The 15136-nt window shown below is 45.7% G+C and overlaps 1 protein-coding gene across 4 annotated transcripts in view; it reads right to left on the bottom strand.

Moving 5' to 3' along the window:
- Positions 1-738: 738 nt before the first annotated feature.
- The window catches only part of RFFL (ring finger and FYVE like domain containing E3 ubiquitin protein ligase), a 79529-nt gene continuing 65131 nt past the window's right edge, over positions 739-15136 (bottom strand). For 3 of the 4 annotated variants that reach the window (XM_043964119.1, XM_043964117.1, XM_043964120.1), the window contains exons 3-7: positions 12722-13135; positions 9060-9140; positions 8237-8447; positions 7658-7681; positions 739-4102 (exon numbers count right to left, since the gene is read on the bottom strand). In XM_043964119.1, coding sequence (XP_043820054.1) covers positions 3921-4102; positions 7658-7681; positions 8237-8447; positions 9060-9140; positions 12722-13135 — 912 coding nt within the window. In that variant the 3' untranslated portion in view covers positions 739-3920. The remainder of the gene's footprint in view (positions 4103-7657; positions 7682-8236; positions 8448-9059; positions 9141-12721; positions 13136-15136) is intronic. The other variant, XM_043964118.1, reaches the window with a different exon arrangement.

Raw genomic sequence — 15136 nt, 5'->3', positions numbered from 1 at the left:
CAAGCTGTTGCTAGCTTGAGCCTCAATTCCCATTTACAAAAAAAGCCTGCCCCATAGTGACTCCCCAAGATGCTCCATACAAGGGCTGCCACTTCTTATTCAGGCTCAGACTAATAGTCTTCTGAAGCCAGCCCTTTTCTGCCTCTTTTAGGTTGGGGGGTAGGGGGAGTGGGAGGAGGGTTTAAAACCAGTATATTATAAGCCTGAGGCAGCATGGTTGGGGGAAATTCAAAAGTCCTTAATCTTTTTTGTCTTGGACCCTTCTAGCTCTCAGTCTGGTGAAACCTACAGATCCCTTCTGAGAATAATGTTTTTAATTGAATGAAATAAAACACAGGATTACAGAGGAAACTGACTGTATAGAAATAAAGATGTAATTTTCTTCCTGCCCAAGTCAGACCCCTCAGAGGTCCTTTAACCCAAAGTGCCCCCTGTGCTGAGCCCTTGGTAGAGCTACCAGAATTCCTCTTAAAGAGAACAGCAAACCAAATGCACTTGGCTTTTTGGGTTTATAAACATTCACTGGAAGCAGAAAAACTGAAAATTGAAGGGGAAGGAACCTCTGAACACACTTCAGACTCACTGATAAACTCTGCTGTACAAAGTAGAGAATACAGAGCCAAGCCTAATAAATGTTGACCAAATTGAAGTTCTATATAAGCCAGTGATTAGTTTCTCATGCATAAGTGGCCTGTGCCACTGGATTAACTCTGAACAATGTCACACCAGACAGACCTCTTCAATCATATTTCAACTTTATTACAAAATTATAAAGCACAACTCTGTAACAAAAAAAAAATACACATTTGGGCTAGCTTTAACACCCACTAGAAGTCAGAGAGAATCTCAGTATCAGCCACTTCAAGCAGCTCTGAAACTTCCAAAAGACTTCAATTTATACAATGTACATGAAGCACTCATTTCTTTACAGCTTTTTCTTAGTTTGGATCCGTCTATACCACTAGACTGTGAACCAGACAGTTTTCTAGAGTCTCATTAACCAGAAATCTCATAGTAATCGTATTAAAAGTAAAGAAAACGTTGGAAGGGTAATTAGCTGTTGCAGTGAAAGTTAAGTATCCAGGATGTGGAGAGGGAGGCAGGAGGTAATTCAAGAGTAAAATCAAATTTCTCACTTGGGTGACATACATGGTCTTAGACCTCCCCCCTCTCCCCAGTTTCTGTAAAAATAAAAAATCAACACAAAATTGGAGTTTCCCTGGATGGAAAATCACCCACCAAGAAGGTTTGAAGAAATGGAGCCAAGTTGTCACATTCTTCTAAAATAAACCTGTAAATCAGGAATTGACCCCTGGAGAAACAAATGCTATTTCACTTTTACCTGTCAAATATGAACCACACTGAAGACTGGTGGGGCTCTGATTCATGACCATGTGGGGAGCTCATTCAGTGGAGAGGTCCCTTTCCAGCTGTGGAAAGATCCTAAGCCTGGAAGCTAGAACACTGCTACCAAGCTCAGAGGAGAAAGAAACCAACAAATGGGCAGAAGGGCCTCTTCCGGCTCTGAGCTTTTCTCTAAATGATGACTGATTTGCATACATATTGACTTATTTCACAGCGGAGTCATTTGACAACTGAACAGCTCTTTTCAGAACTGCTATGGGCTATAAACTGTGATGTCAACCAGCAACAGTGAAAGACACAATCTTCATCAGAAATTTTCAGGTTTGAAAAAGGTGAAAATTCTTGAATGGGATCCCCAAGACTGGATCTAACGTCTGAGTAAACAAATGAGTACTTAGTTGACAGTTCCTTCCTGAACTCGTCTCTTCTTTCCAAAGGGAGCTAGGGGAAAGGAAATCATCACAAAATCCGTACCAATATTACCATTCTCCTTAGGAGAGAGCTATTTCACCTCTATCTCCCAAAGCAGTCATTTTCACCCTTTGAGATTCAAGGGATCAAGGCTGCACAGTGAGGTCTGCTAAGGCTCTAGGTGGATACATTTTGCATAGTTGCTAAGTCACGAGGCACCTGGTTTGCTTTGTGCTTGACTGCATTAGCAAGGGGCTTTCTACATTAACCCAGGCCCCTGAGAAAAGAGAGTCCCTTAGAATGGCTCAAGACAGAAGACCCAGGCTGCTGTCCCTGGGTTCTCTCCGCCAACACTGAGCCTGCTCACTGCACTGCTGTTCCTCTAATCAGCCACTGGACAGGATTTAAAATGAACTGCCAAGGAAGAGCAGCTCAGACTTCCTGCTAATACTGAACAGAAACAACAGGAGACAAAAATAAATGGGAACCAGGAGCCTGGGAGTTTGAAGGCTTTCTGTTCCTGTCCAACAGTGGGAAAAAGCCGTGTCCAGGATCTCACAGTATCTGTCCCACTGAGTACATTCATGGGGAGTATATAGCTAGAAAACAAAAAGAACCTTTACCTGAGTCTCAGCGACTCATCAAGATGCTAGAGGACAAGAGAACTAAGCTGACTAAGCAAAAAGAACTGGCAGGAGGCATCCCTTTCAGTCAAGGGGACGGGACTAAAGAGATGCTCCCGAGGCAGCCGATTACAAGCTAGTGAATGCACGCAAGTAAATAACCCACAATCTTCTTCCACCAACACCTGAAGTGATGGCCAAGGCAAATCTAAGCCCACTTAAATTCTCCTCTCTCTCTTTCTCTCTCTCTCTCTCTCTCTCTCTCTGGGACTCAGAATATCTCTTTCATCTGCAAGCCAAATATTTCTTCGGCTTCCAAGGTAGGTAAAGAGACAACAATGAGAAGTCCATCTTGGAAGTGATACTGCTTAATTAGGCAGCCTTAACAAGTCATTGCAAGCCTTTGTAAAGACAACTACCTTTCCATCATGCACTCAGGTAATCAACTCTTATGTTGAGACTTCTCAACAACCTTCAAAGATTCATTTTTTCTTTTTTCTTTCTTTCTTTTTTTTTTTTTTGCGGGGCAATCAGGGTTAAGTGACTTGCCCAGGGTCACACAGCTAGTAAGTGTCAAGTGTCCAAGGCTGGATTTGAACTCAGGTACTCCTGAATGCAGGGCCGGTGCTTTATCCGCTGTGCCACCTAGCTGCCCCAAAAGATTCATTTTCAATGAGCAAAAGATTCACTGGCATAAAAATTCTGTTTTCTTGTCAGTCTAATTAAGGCACCAAACAAGGGGCTCAACAACAAAACAGGAGCCAACCAAAATCCATGGGGACGGTTGGATCCCATGATCCCAGGGCTTCCCCTGCCTCCCCACAACATGACAGATGGAACAGGAAAAGACATCATGGCTTTTGTTTAATAGCACACGTCCTTTGAGTTTTAGTGAGAGCGTCTATAGCCAGTCACTCACTCTTGAGGACAATTAATGCCTTTTGAGCTGAAGAAGCCAAAGGAAGACATGAGGAGAGAGATTAGCAGTGACTGAATTAATCCCAAGAAGCCAGACAGAAAATAGAGCCATGTGTATAATAGGAAAAAACCAAGATTCCTGAATGATGAAAAAAATCAGCACTGAGCTGTCTCCACAAAGGCATGAATTACAATGGATACTGAGGGATAATTTTGCAGAAAAAGATCCTTAAAAACTATGGTTTGTATTGAAGGGAGGAAAAAGTACTCCAACATGGTCTGAGTGCTGGGAAGTTTGTGTTCATCACAAATTTATTGTCACCAATTGATCGTATGAAACAGAGACTGAACCCATTTGATTTCTGCCCCAAGCAGGGCTAATAAATCCCCATTGGCTAAGGGAGCCCTATCAGATCCCAACACTGAGATGGAAAATGTGCTGGTGAAAAGGGCACGAATAAATGACCAGCCAAGCAGGAAGCTCCCAGGGTTTCTCCTGTCCTTGCTGGCCATGGCCTTGGGGTGATACTTTGCAAATCTCTCAGTCAATCCACAAGCGAACCAATTTGCCCCATAAGGCACATAGGGGCCTGGTTCCAGCCATCAAGATCTGAAGACATGCACAGCTCGGATCACATACTGGCGGCAAATGGGGCACTCGTTCATCCGTTTCCCACACTTGGTACAAGTGACCATGTGGCCACACTCCAATAGGACACAGTCGATAGGTGAGTCCATGCAGATCTTACATATATTTTCCTCTCCACTAGATGGCGCTGGCTCCCCTACACACAAAGAAAGGCAAGAGGTCAAGGAGGATGTTTGAACCAAACTCTCCATAATGTTCCCCCAAAATTCAGCTAAAAGTTCAACACCTTTTCGGAAGTCTTTCCTGACTAATCACCCAGCTCTGATCACTTCTCTCTTCTGTGTTCTCCTATGGTGGCATGGACCTCATCACAGAATCCCCAAACTCAGCTTGAAGTTTGAGAAACATCGTTTTTGGACAAATGTAAAGCAGTGAAGTGTCACATAAGGATTTGTTACCCCTAAACAGGTTCAGGAAAGGTTTAAGCATAGAGAGAGATCGAGGAGGTTGGTTAAGGGACCTCTGGCAGTGTGGGAAAGCCTCTGGACTCCTCAGAATGGTTTTCAATGCATAAAATACAAAGGACTACAAAGGAAAACCAAAGATCTGTGAAAACAAAGTAATTTCTTTCCCCATCCATGTTCACAGACACTTCCCCACCTCACCACCCTCCCAAATACTCTATCTACAAACCCTTGGTTAAAAACCTCTGGTCTAGTGAAACCTGAAGCTGCGGCTCAAGAGATGAAGTGGATTATCCAGAAAGCCAATGGCAGAGCTGGTAATGGGAGTAGGCATCTCCTGGCTCCTAAAGCGGTAGGCTTCTTGTCCCACTACGGCCCACAGTTTTGGAGGCTGCTTTTATCCATAACCTTCTGAGCATAACGTCCTGGAAAGTAACCATGCTTTCCAACAAAATGGCCCTTGGGGGCCACTATCATAAGCAGTCATGGACCACTGCCCTGACCCAGGGTGGCATTGATATTCTCCCTTTCATTCTAGCCCCATTATTGAGAAGAGCCTTTTTTTTTACATAGGTGGGCCAAGAGACTCCCTTTAGGGTTTTGTTTTTTCTAGGAAAGAAATTCCAACATTTTGGGATTGGTAGGCAGAAAATTTGTGGGAAGGAAATTCTTTTTTTTTTTTTTTTTTTGGTGAGGCAATTGGGGTTAAGTGACTTGCCCAGGGTCATACAGCTAGTAAGTGTTAAGTGTCTGAGGCTGGATTTGAATTCAGGTCCTCCTGAATCCAGGGCCAGTGCTCTATCCACTGCACCACCTAGCTGCCCCAGGAAATTCTTTTGTAAGTTAAAGTGGGTAAGCTCCTTTTAGCCTCATGCAACAATTAAGCTCCAATTCTTCCTCATCCTATGGCAAAGTATAGTTGTTTTCATTCTAAATCAGGTGACCTAACCATGAGTTAGGTTTATTTTAGGATGTCAGACACTGGACCAGTTGTCAAGAAACCTAAATTCCTAAACCAGTTATGCCAAGTAACTCATTTTGTAACCTTGAGTGATTTTTCAGACTCTCTGACCCTCCTTTTCTCCTCTCCCTCTATGAAATGATAGGGCTGTAAAGTTCCCCGATTCTCTGCACTGTCTTGCTAACTGAATGAAGGACAAACTGTGATTGCCTTCTGTTATCTACAGTAATCTCAGCTTCATCTTTTTTTTTTTTTTTGGTGGGACAATGAGGGTTAAGTGACTTACCCAGGGTCACACAGCTAGTAAGTGTCAAGTGTCTGAGGCCAGATTTGAACTCAGGTCCTCCTGAATCCAAGGCCGGTGCTTTAGCCACTGCACCACCTAGCTGCCCCTGAGCTGCATCTTTCTGGCAAAATGTAAGCAGGCCCATGAATAGGTGGTGGTGACTCTGCTTGGCTGAGCTCAGCTAATTTGTACTTCCAAGGGTAGAAGGAGACACTTGATACACAATGATGAGGGATGGTGCCCCCTCACACACACACACACACACACACACACCTGGTGCACAATGCTATGGGATGGTGCCCCCACTCTTGGTGCACAATGCTGAGAGATGCCCTATGCCCACGAGCAGGAGGAGGCAGAGAGTCCTGGCCTAACCACAGAGCACTGGAGCTGATGGCAGCCTCAGTGTGAGTCAATACTGACATGGTGGCCAAGACTCCTGGAGCCTCTAGTGGTAGGCTGCATTAGCAGACACCAAGAGACATTTTAACAGCAGCTGTACTCTTTTTTCTTTTCTTTTTTTTTTTTAGTGAGGCAATTGGGGTTAAGTGACTTGCCCAGGGTCACACAGCTAGTAAGTATTAAGTGTCTGAAGCCAGATTTGAACTCAGGTCCTCCTGACTCCAGGGCCGGTGCTCTATCCACTGTGCCACCTAGCTGCCCCCAGCAGCTGTACTCTTAATGAGCCCAGTGTGGCACAATGGGAAGAACACTGCACTTGGAGGCAGACAACCTTGATTCAAACATCGACCGCCTTGACCCAGAGCAAGTTTTCTGGGCTTCCTCTTCCCTGCTGTACAACGAAGGCTGATTTGCCTCCTAGTTCTATATCTAGGGCCTTGATTCCTGGAGTCACTGCCTCAACACAGCCAAAGCCAGAAAGAAGACCCTGTCTCAACTGATGGTGCCAGTGCGTGCTCACTGAACCTGTGCTCCATCCTGCACAGGGACGGCTTAGCCCCCAGCAGGCTAGCAAGGACCCACCCCTGGCCTGCTGCTTCCACTTCCCCTTTCCCTCCTCTTTTCTGGGCAGAGCCAATGGGAAGAGGTAAAAATCCAAAGAGTCAACAAAAGGCATGGAGGGGTCATCTGCATTTCAGTGATCAGTTGTTCTCCTCTTGCCTTGGTCAGCCCAAGGGAAAAAGGTTCTGTCTCAATGTCTTGAGATAACGAGGCATCTCCCCAGGGAACAAAAAGCTCCAGGGGCTCTGTGTCTTAGGAGTCACAGGAGAACAGCACTACAACAGAGCGCCTCTGTCCATCCAATGAGACAATGGCTGTGGAGCCTTCTTGGTACCCACATGTAAGCAGCACCAGCCCCATTATCTTAGGCTGTTTCTTTTAGAAGAGACCATGCTGACATCCCAACCCCAACCTCTGCAGATGAGTGGATCTTTCCTAGCAACCAAGGAAGAAGAAACTGAGGCTCAGAAGAAGGAGGGCAGCTGGACTAAGAGCCCTCGTCTCTGTTTGCCTGGGGAGGCCAAGACGGGCCTCCAAGAAGACAGCCTAACCCCAAACTTCTCATGCTGGGGACTCCACAATAACAAGGCTCCCCCAAAGCTCAGTGTCTTCCATCTGGACAGCACAATCTGCTACTAAATTTGCTGGGAGGGAGTCAGCCCGCAGATCTATCTCAAAACCTGCACCACATGGTCCACAAGCAAGGGAAAAAGATGGGGGAGGTGGAAACACCTCAGTGCCAAGAAGATGAAAAATGGGTAAGCATGATGTAAGCCACCACTAGCTTTGTTAAATATTTTATAAGCTACAGCTTCTGAACTCTAGCAACATAGAGACTTGCAAATGAGCTTGCTCAAGGGTCTACTGCAGTTCTTCCATCATCAGGGGAAGAGTTAGAAGGATGTCAGAAAGATGCTGACAGGCCCTAGTTATCTCTAAATTTTCCACACAATTCTTTGTGATACTTAGATGCTCAAACCTCTTAGATGGTTAACAGGACTCAAAAGTAGGAAAGGAAGAGGAGGAAAAGAGGGGGAAAATATTAAGTCAGTTCTCAAAAAAATAAACAGTACATACCATTTTGATCTGCAGTTCCAGACACTGCAACAAAAAGAAAAATAAGATGTTATTTGGTGACGTGGCAGACAAGAGAAAAGTCCCTCCCCCTCATCCCAAGTTTACTTCTAACTTCTTTCCTTACAGGCATACCCTGTATTGCCAGTAATTCAGACAGTAGTTTACCTGTCCCACCTTGTCTAGAGTATAGGATGAGAATCACTAGTCCCTCTGGCCCTGTCTTAGAAACAGGCATTTATTGAAGGTTTGCATGAACCAAGTGGGAAGGGAGGGAGGGTATGTGTGTGTGTGTGTGTGCGTGTGTGTGTGTGTGCGTGTGTGCGCATGCGCGCGTGCTGGAAAACCACAAAACTGGACCAAGCCTGGAATAACAGGAACAACACAACTGCTATCATCAACACAACCAAAGTTCAGAGAAATCCTCTATGTGGAGTAGGAGTAGTATACATTCCAGGAGCACCCACAGTCTAGGGAGCTCTCTCTGGGCAACAGCATTTCCAAATCGAAGGGTATGTCTCAGCGTTCAGGAGAACCCCACTCTAGCCAGAAGGTGAAGCATCTGAGAGAGCTGCCCATTACCCAAATGCTGGAGGTCCTTCTGCTCCCGGTACAGTCGCGTCACCCTCTCCATCAGCTCCCACTTCTCACAGCAGCCTTTGTAATTCACAAAGTTCCGAGCCAGGATCTCCTTGAGCTGCCGTACAGTGAGGGCCTCAATGTCCTCCACGTTCACCAGGTCAGAGAGTGAGGCCCTTCGCCCAGGCACCAGATTGTCCTCAGAGTCAATAGACTGCAAAGCACAGAAGGTGAACAATCAGTCTGGCTCTCTCCGCAGGTGCCTTAGCACCCTATCAGCTCCTTTTCATGGTGGTCCTAGATTATGGGCCCCCAACTTCCAAAGAAGGAAGCGGTTCTCACTCCATGAACCATGAGTGAATACCACCACTCTTACAGGAAGGCAGTTTCCCAGGCCTTCAGTTCTCCATTCTCACAGCTCTGGCTTCAGACCTTTCCCAGTTCTCTGCCTTTGCTGTGGTTTGTCAGAGAGCCTGGGAGATCTGTAGCTGTAGCTCCTATTTGCTCTTCCCGCACTGGCTGGAAAGAGCAAAGAGAGTTACACAGTACCATGGGAAAGTTGCCCCCAGCAATAGGCACAAGGGCGATGCATAATAGAGTCTAAGCTAAGTATTCTCCTGTGCTCTTCAGGGTGCCGAGTCTGCTTCAAGATCCTGGACAGGACAAAAATGCTTAGTTCCACAAAAGGAATGAGATTTCCCAGGGGTCACCCCCACAGACTAGTTTCCCTGCCTACCAGAGGGCCAGTAAGATGCTCCTCCCTTTCCACCCCCCAATATTTCAGCAGTAGCAGGGAAGGATCAAACTCACACCTGAGCTGCCTCACCTGCGTTTCATCCTCTGTGGGAGCACTTGCTACATTCTCCAAGCATATCACTTCTTGGTCTTGGGGCACATGGCCATTAGCCTGAAGGAAAGAAAAATGCAGTCATAGCTGTAGGGAAGTCTCAGAAGATTCTTGATTAAAAGCTAGGATTCTGTAGCACCAGGCCCTTTTTACCATTCTCTAGACCCTGACGACAAACTCAAGATCCACCTGGAAATCTGTCAACAAGAGTGAAAAGCATCCAAAAACAATGGCCCCACATGGACTCTCCCCTGGCACTACCTTTTCCAGAGGTAGACGCTGTGAAAATAGACAAATAAAAGCTATTCAAAATAACTCCACAGCTCCTGGCTCTCATTAGCTGTGATTCATTAACCCTGGTGGGCACCATGAAGGCCAAGAATGAGAAGATGCAAGAAACAAGGACTACTAAGCCTAGTTTGCATTTGCACCTCATTTATCTGTTTGTATCCATCACACGCCAGCGCCAGCTACGTGAACTGAGGAAAGTAGATGGAATTACATCATCTTTTGAGTGGCAAGGGGCCTGGAGAACAACTACCCCAGAGGGGCCCTCCCTTCTCAAGCATCCCTAGCATCTCACTGCCTAGTCCTAAAGATAGAGAAGGAACTTCCCACTCCACTGTTCAAACTGTTCATCACACCCAGCCAAAATCTACCTGCTCACACTTGAGCAAGACCACAAAAGGTTGTAATGAGAAGTAACTGAAAATGTATACGAAGAAAAGTCAGGTGTTACTGATATCAACTGTCATATCCCCTGAAAGTCTCCTCTGTTCCAAGCCATTCCCTCAATGATTCCTCATAGGATATGAGGCCCTTCTACATCCTTTATGCTAACCCAGCCTGGATGCATTCTCATTTGTGAACATTCCCTTTCAAAGTTCCACGCCCCAGGGGGCCGCTAGGGGGCGCAGTGGATAGAGCACCGGCCCTGGAGTCAGGAGGACCTGAGTTCAAATCCGGCCTCAGACTCTTGACACTTACAAGCTGTGTGACCCTGGGCAGATCACTTGACCCTCACTGCCCTGCAAACCCAAAAAACCAAAAAACCACAAAATTCCACACCCTGGAACTGGGTGTGATGGACTTGGTTAGTCTACAAAGGGCAGAATACAATGGGATTAACATCTCCCTCCATTTGAATACTCTACAGCCTCACACCTTGTTAGCATTAAAACATGCACAATGTTCCCCTTAAAAAATTATTCTGCAGGGGCAGCTAGGTGGCACAGTGGATAGAGCATCAGCCCTGGATTCAGGAGTACCTGAGTTCAAATCCGGCCTCAGACACTTGACACTTACTAGCTGTGTGACCCTGAGCAAGTCACTTAACCCCAATTGCCTCACTAAAAAAAAAAATTATTCTGCATAGGATGTTAAAACTTCAAATGTCCGCACCTAGAATGTGTGGAAGATTTCCCCTAAGAGTTAAGTAATAGGGACTTCTTGTTCTATTTAAAAGTAAAATAGCTAGATTTCCCTCACCAACATCAAAAGGAATCTGACCATAAACTCATAATCTAGCACCTTCCTCTGAAACCAACCTAGAACATGGACCAAACCAGAGCCCTGTGAGAAGTCTGATTCCTTCTCCTATCGGCCTTCAACCTAAACTCTTACCTCCACTTCAGTGCTCTGAATACTGGTGAAGGAATAAAGTCAGGAAACAGTTTTTACCTTCTGTCACCAACCATCTACTACTCAATTTACAGAGAGTCGGGATTACGAGAGAGATTCCAGTTGATCTCTTCTAGGAAGCTCCTTCATGTGTGACTCAAATTAACCTCTTGGCACCCTTTAAAAGGATTAAGGGTGTGGGGGAAGGGAGATTAATTATAATCTCCTTTTTTCCCCACTACCAGGAAAGTGAAATGTGTTTAGAGAACTTGTTTCAAGTTATACACACTCTGCTCCAATAACGCTACATGACGCCACAGCGTGAAGCATAGTTTGAGCAAACATGTGACTTGCTGTTTCTTTCCTTCTGCAAACTAAGTGCACCTCCACCACCCACCAGCCCTCCGTCCTGTCCACAAGATGCCCAAGACATGCCCAGTGGGCAGAAGCTCTGAAAGCATAAAAGGAAAAGGATCGAGTGACATCTTGTGCCTGGAATTTGTGACCTGCCATCCTTGTGGCCATTCACACAGCACCGACATCTTGGTGTCCCATCAGTGTGGCCTGGAGAAAATGACCTTATTAAAAACAGAGAGGCAGCTAGGGGGCGCAGTGGATAGAGCACTGGCCCTGGAGTCAAGAGGACCCGAGTTCAAATTTGGCCTCAGACACTTGACACTTACTAGATGTGTGACCCTGGGCAAGTCACTTAACCCCAACTGCCTCACTAAAAAACAAACAAAAAACCAGAGCACTTCTGTTCATGCACGTCCATCAAAGTTTTTCTAAGGAAAACCATTCCTTCCTCAAGTTCCTTTCCCAGTTAGAATCTTCCTACAAACACTTTGAGTGCTCAGGAAGGCCCAGGCTCTACCACCTGGAGCTGATGCAAGAGAAAGCCAAGGGGCAAAAGGCATCTCACAGACAATGAAGAAACTCTCAAGTGTCCAAGCCAAATACCCAGTGAAATGCTGTTACATGTTAAATGTAGTTAACATAATCTCGAGCCAGACTTTCTGCTTCTGTGTCCAATAAGAACTGAATCAAGATATCAAATCCTGGTGCAAGTGAAATGACTGGTATGAAGGAGGAACAGGCCACAGAACACCCGGGAGAAAATGAGAACGGGTTTTAATACCAGACACCTCTCCCTAAGTAGCTCAAAGCTCTTTTATACCCAATAGCTCACTAATCCCTCCAAACATCCCATGGAAATAGAACAGGGTCAAGGACTGCTAGCCCCATTTCGATTTAAAAGCTAAGAGATGAAGGGATTTGCAAGGGGACTCAAGAATCAGTAACAAAGCCCAAAGTGGAAACTAGGTCCCTGATTCCCCATCTAGGCCTGTGTGAAGACTAAACAAGAGGGTATAAGGCACCTGCACACAGGCTCATGGCTCGCAACTCCCTGGCACACAGTGGGACAGAAACAAGGTTACTTTGTCTGGGCTGTAAAACTGGCTCAAGATCGAAGCAGGGTCATGGGAGAGAGGTCATTTCTTGGACTTGATCACAGAAACCAAATCACTCCCTCGTCAGTCCCATGACAGGTACAGCCTTTTTCTAGGCCGACTGGTGAAGTCTAGGAAGTTGAGATTATCCTTCCCCTGAAGGTAAAACAAGGTGGGTAAAATGATAGGTGGTTTATGTTTGTTAGACACACTCATTCCAAGAGGCAGCTGAATTCAGAGCCTGGTACAAGGGTTTTCTCAAATTTGGAGGGGGTAGGTAAGCTCCAACCAAAATATCTAGGCTCAGCAAATTACAACCAAGAAAGGGAATAAAAATCAGCTTTCAAAGAGTCTACTAGGGCTCCAGGCAAGAACCATTTTATCCCTGTGAGAGTTGCCAAAGCAATACCCAATAGTAAGCAGCTCCTGACTCTACAGAAAAAAGGGCAAGCAGAGGGAGTTTCTAGAGAGCTGAAGAAAATGAAAAGCACACAAACACACTAGGTTTCAGAAGCTGAATGAAGAGGGCAGTTGAGCCCAGTGCAGCACAGACTGAAAACGGGCCCATACCTGCTGGTTTTCTTGAGCCTGGGCTGGGGGAGTAGAGCTGGGTTGTGCCGGTGACGGAGGGAGGTTGGGAGAGGTAGGAGGTGCTGTGCTGGTGTGAGGCTGGGCCAGGAAGGCCTGATGCTCAGGAAGGCCTGAGGGGAAAGGGACGTTACAAGTCCTGTCCTCCTGTGTGATCACCGGCTGCTGACCAAGCACCAAGAACACCAGTTCCTCCTTCTCCCTGCACATCTCAGAAGAGATGTCACGGAGACTGAGATAGTCCCTCAGGTCCTTCACCTTCATTTTCATCAGCTCTTCTCGATGAAAGGCTGTGGCGCGGAAACGCTGGCAGAGATAGCAGAGGCGGGCACCACTCCCGACTTGGCTCGAGCAGGAGAGGCAGAAATTCTTCTTACAGTCCAAGCACGTGTGCTGCTTGATGGAAGGAAAGGGGAGAAAATGAGACAGGGAGAGGCTGGAGGAAGCAGGCAGCCAGCTGGGTATGGGGCTGGTCAGTGCTGTAGGTCAGCACGAGAGCCCACACCTCTTACAGGGCGCATTCCACAAAGCCCAGCGGGGGAGCTGGAGGACAATATTATCAGACCTACTGACACAGTCAAGTGAAATGCTTGTGAGGCCTCACTGAGCCCTGGGGTGAACAGCCCCATCCACGCTCCCAATTCCAAATCTAGCCACAATCTGGCCTCCTGACAATAATGAGTTTAACCAAGATGCTGGGAACTTGGTGGTGCAGAAGAACACACCCAAGACAAATATTTAGACAGCTATCAGTTCTCTGTATATCAGGGTTCTCATTCGTGAAAGTGTGTACACCTTTTTAAAAAGTGTGAGTCAAGTCTCTGACATGTAAGCTGGTACTGTCTGGCAGGAGATAGAGATAGACTCATGGGAGACACCAAGAGTTAGTCAATCTACAGCTCCCAAAGCAATACCTGTCTAAGTGGCTCAGCTGTTCCACCCCCAGGGGAAGAGATTATAGAGATGTTGGGTAGAGTTTGGTTCCAAAAAAGAAGAGCAGCTCTGGCTCCTGTACCTGAAAAGGTTCTCACTGATCCTTCAAAGATGCCACAAAACTTTTCTTTCTTTAACTTACATTTAAACCTACCGAGCTCTGCTTCACTGCTTTCAAACACAGAAACCCTGAAGACCATGACATTTGTATATCCTGGGAATTCTCCAAACTAAATGAAAGGCGTGTCATCCCCTCCAAGAGTGAGATTCTCATATTCAATAGTTATGCATAGAACTGAACCAAAGGTCAGACAGTTCATTCTCTTTTGTGGAGGTCACCAATGTAATAACCAAAATAAAAATAAATGTGTTCTACGTATTTAACATGTAGCTATGTCTCATCTCAATTTTGACTCTTCAGCCTGAGGGGGAAAACCACCCCAGTATTCTCTGAACAGTTCCAGTGCCACCATAAAATTTCCAGACAGCCTGACTGAACTGCGCTAAGATTATAGCAATTCTGGGAACAACAGCATTCAACTGGAAAATGGATGTATTTTTTTTTAAGTTCATCCATATGTGAAGCTTTTCTATTGGGAATGTGATGTACTCGATTAGTCCAAGTTTAGGATGACAGATACTGAAACCCAGAGTCTTGAGAGTCATAAAGCCTCAGGTTGTGACGAGGAACATTACTCAAGACAATGTAGTTTTACACGACACAGCTTTGCAAAATACCTAATAAATTATAAAAGCTTTGAGTTGCTCTACCAACCAGTGAGGTTCCCAATGGTCCCGCGGTCTTCTCTCCAAATGTACTCAGCTTGTTAGGTGCAAGATCAAAACACAAAGATAGCAACATTTAAATCTGAGCTATAGCTAACCACATATGCCGCTCACCAGGGATTCTAAATAAGCGGCTCTCTGAGATGCACCATAAATGAGTAAAATAATACCTGAGGCTAAAATCCTGGTCTAAAGAGATAAGAAAAGAATCAAGAAAAAAAGAAGACAAGCTATTTGTACTTGCCATCAAATATGGATAGAATTAGCAAAGGAAATACTGAGGTGTAAACACTAAAATCTGCTCCAAACGAGTGAGGGGCAAAGTGGCTGGAAGATGAATTATCCCAGGAAATGTTTCAATGGAACAGCCAAGAGTACTAAACCAAAATGTTGCTGCCAAGAAAAGCAAGAAAAAGAAAGTCATCTTGGAGGGAAAAAAGATTAAATAATTGCTACCAAACTGCCAGCACTTATGTCTTACTATGTTCCATTCAGGCCCCTGGCATGCATGCATTCATATCTTTGGTAAGCACCCATGCTGCCCGTGAGGTAGACCCAAATCTGGCCTTCTTTCTAACCTCCCTATTTCTGTCCGGGGCACAGGCAGGATCAGTGTCACCTCACCTCACACACCCAACACTTTGCCATATCTTGCACAGTTTCTAACTCCACAACACC

Source organism: Dromiciops gliroides, chromosome 4 (genome assembly GCF_019393635.1).
Source record: "Dromiciops gliroides isolate mDroGli1 chromosome 4, mDroGli1.pri, whole genome shotgun sequence".
In the NCBI taxonomy this organism is placed as follows: Eukaryota; Metazoa; Chordata; class Mammalia; order Microbiotheria; family Microbiotheriidae; genus Dromiciops; species Dromiciops gliroides.
This window is presented reverse-complemented; position numbering and strand designations above follow the sequence as displayed.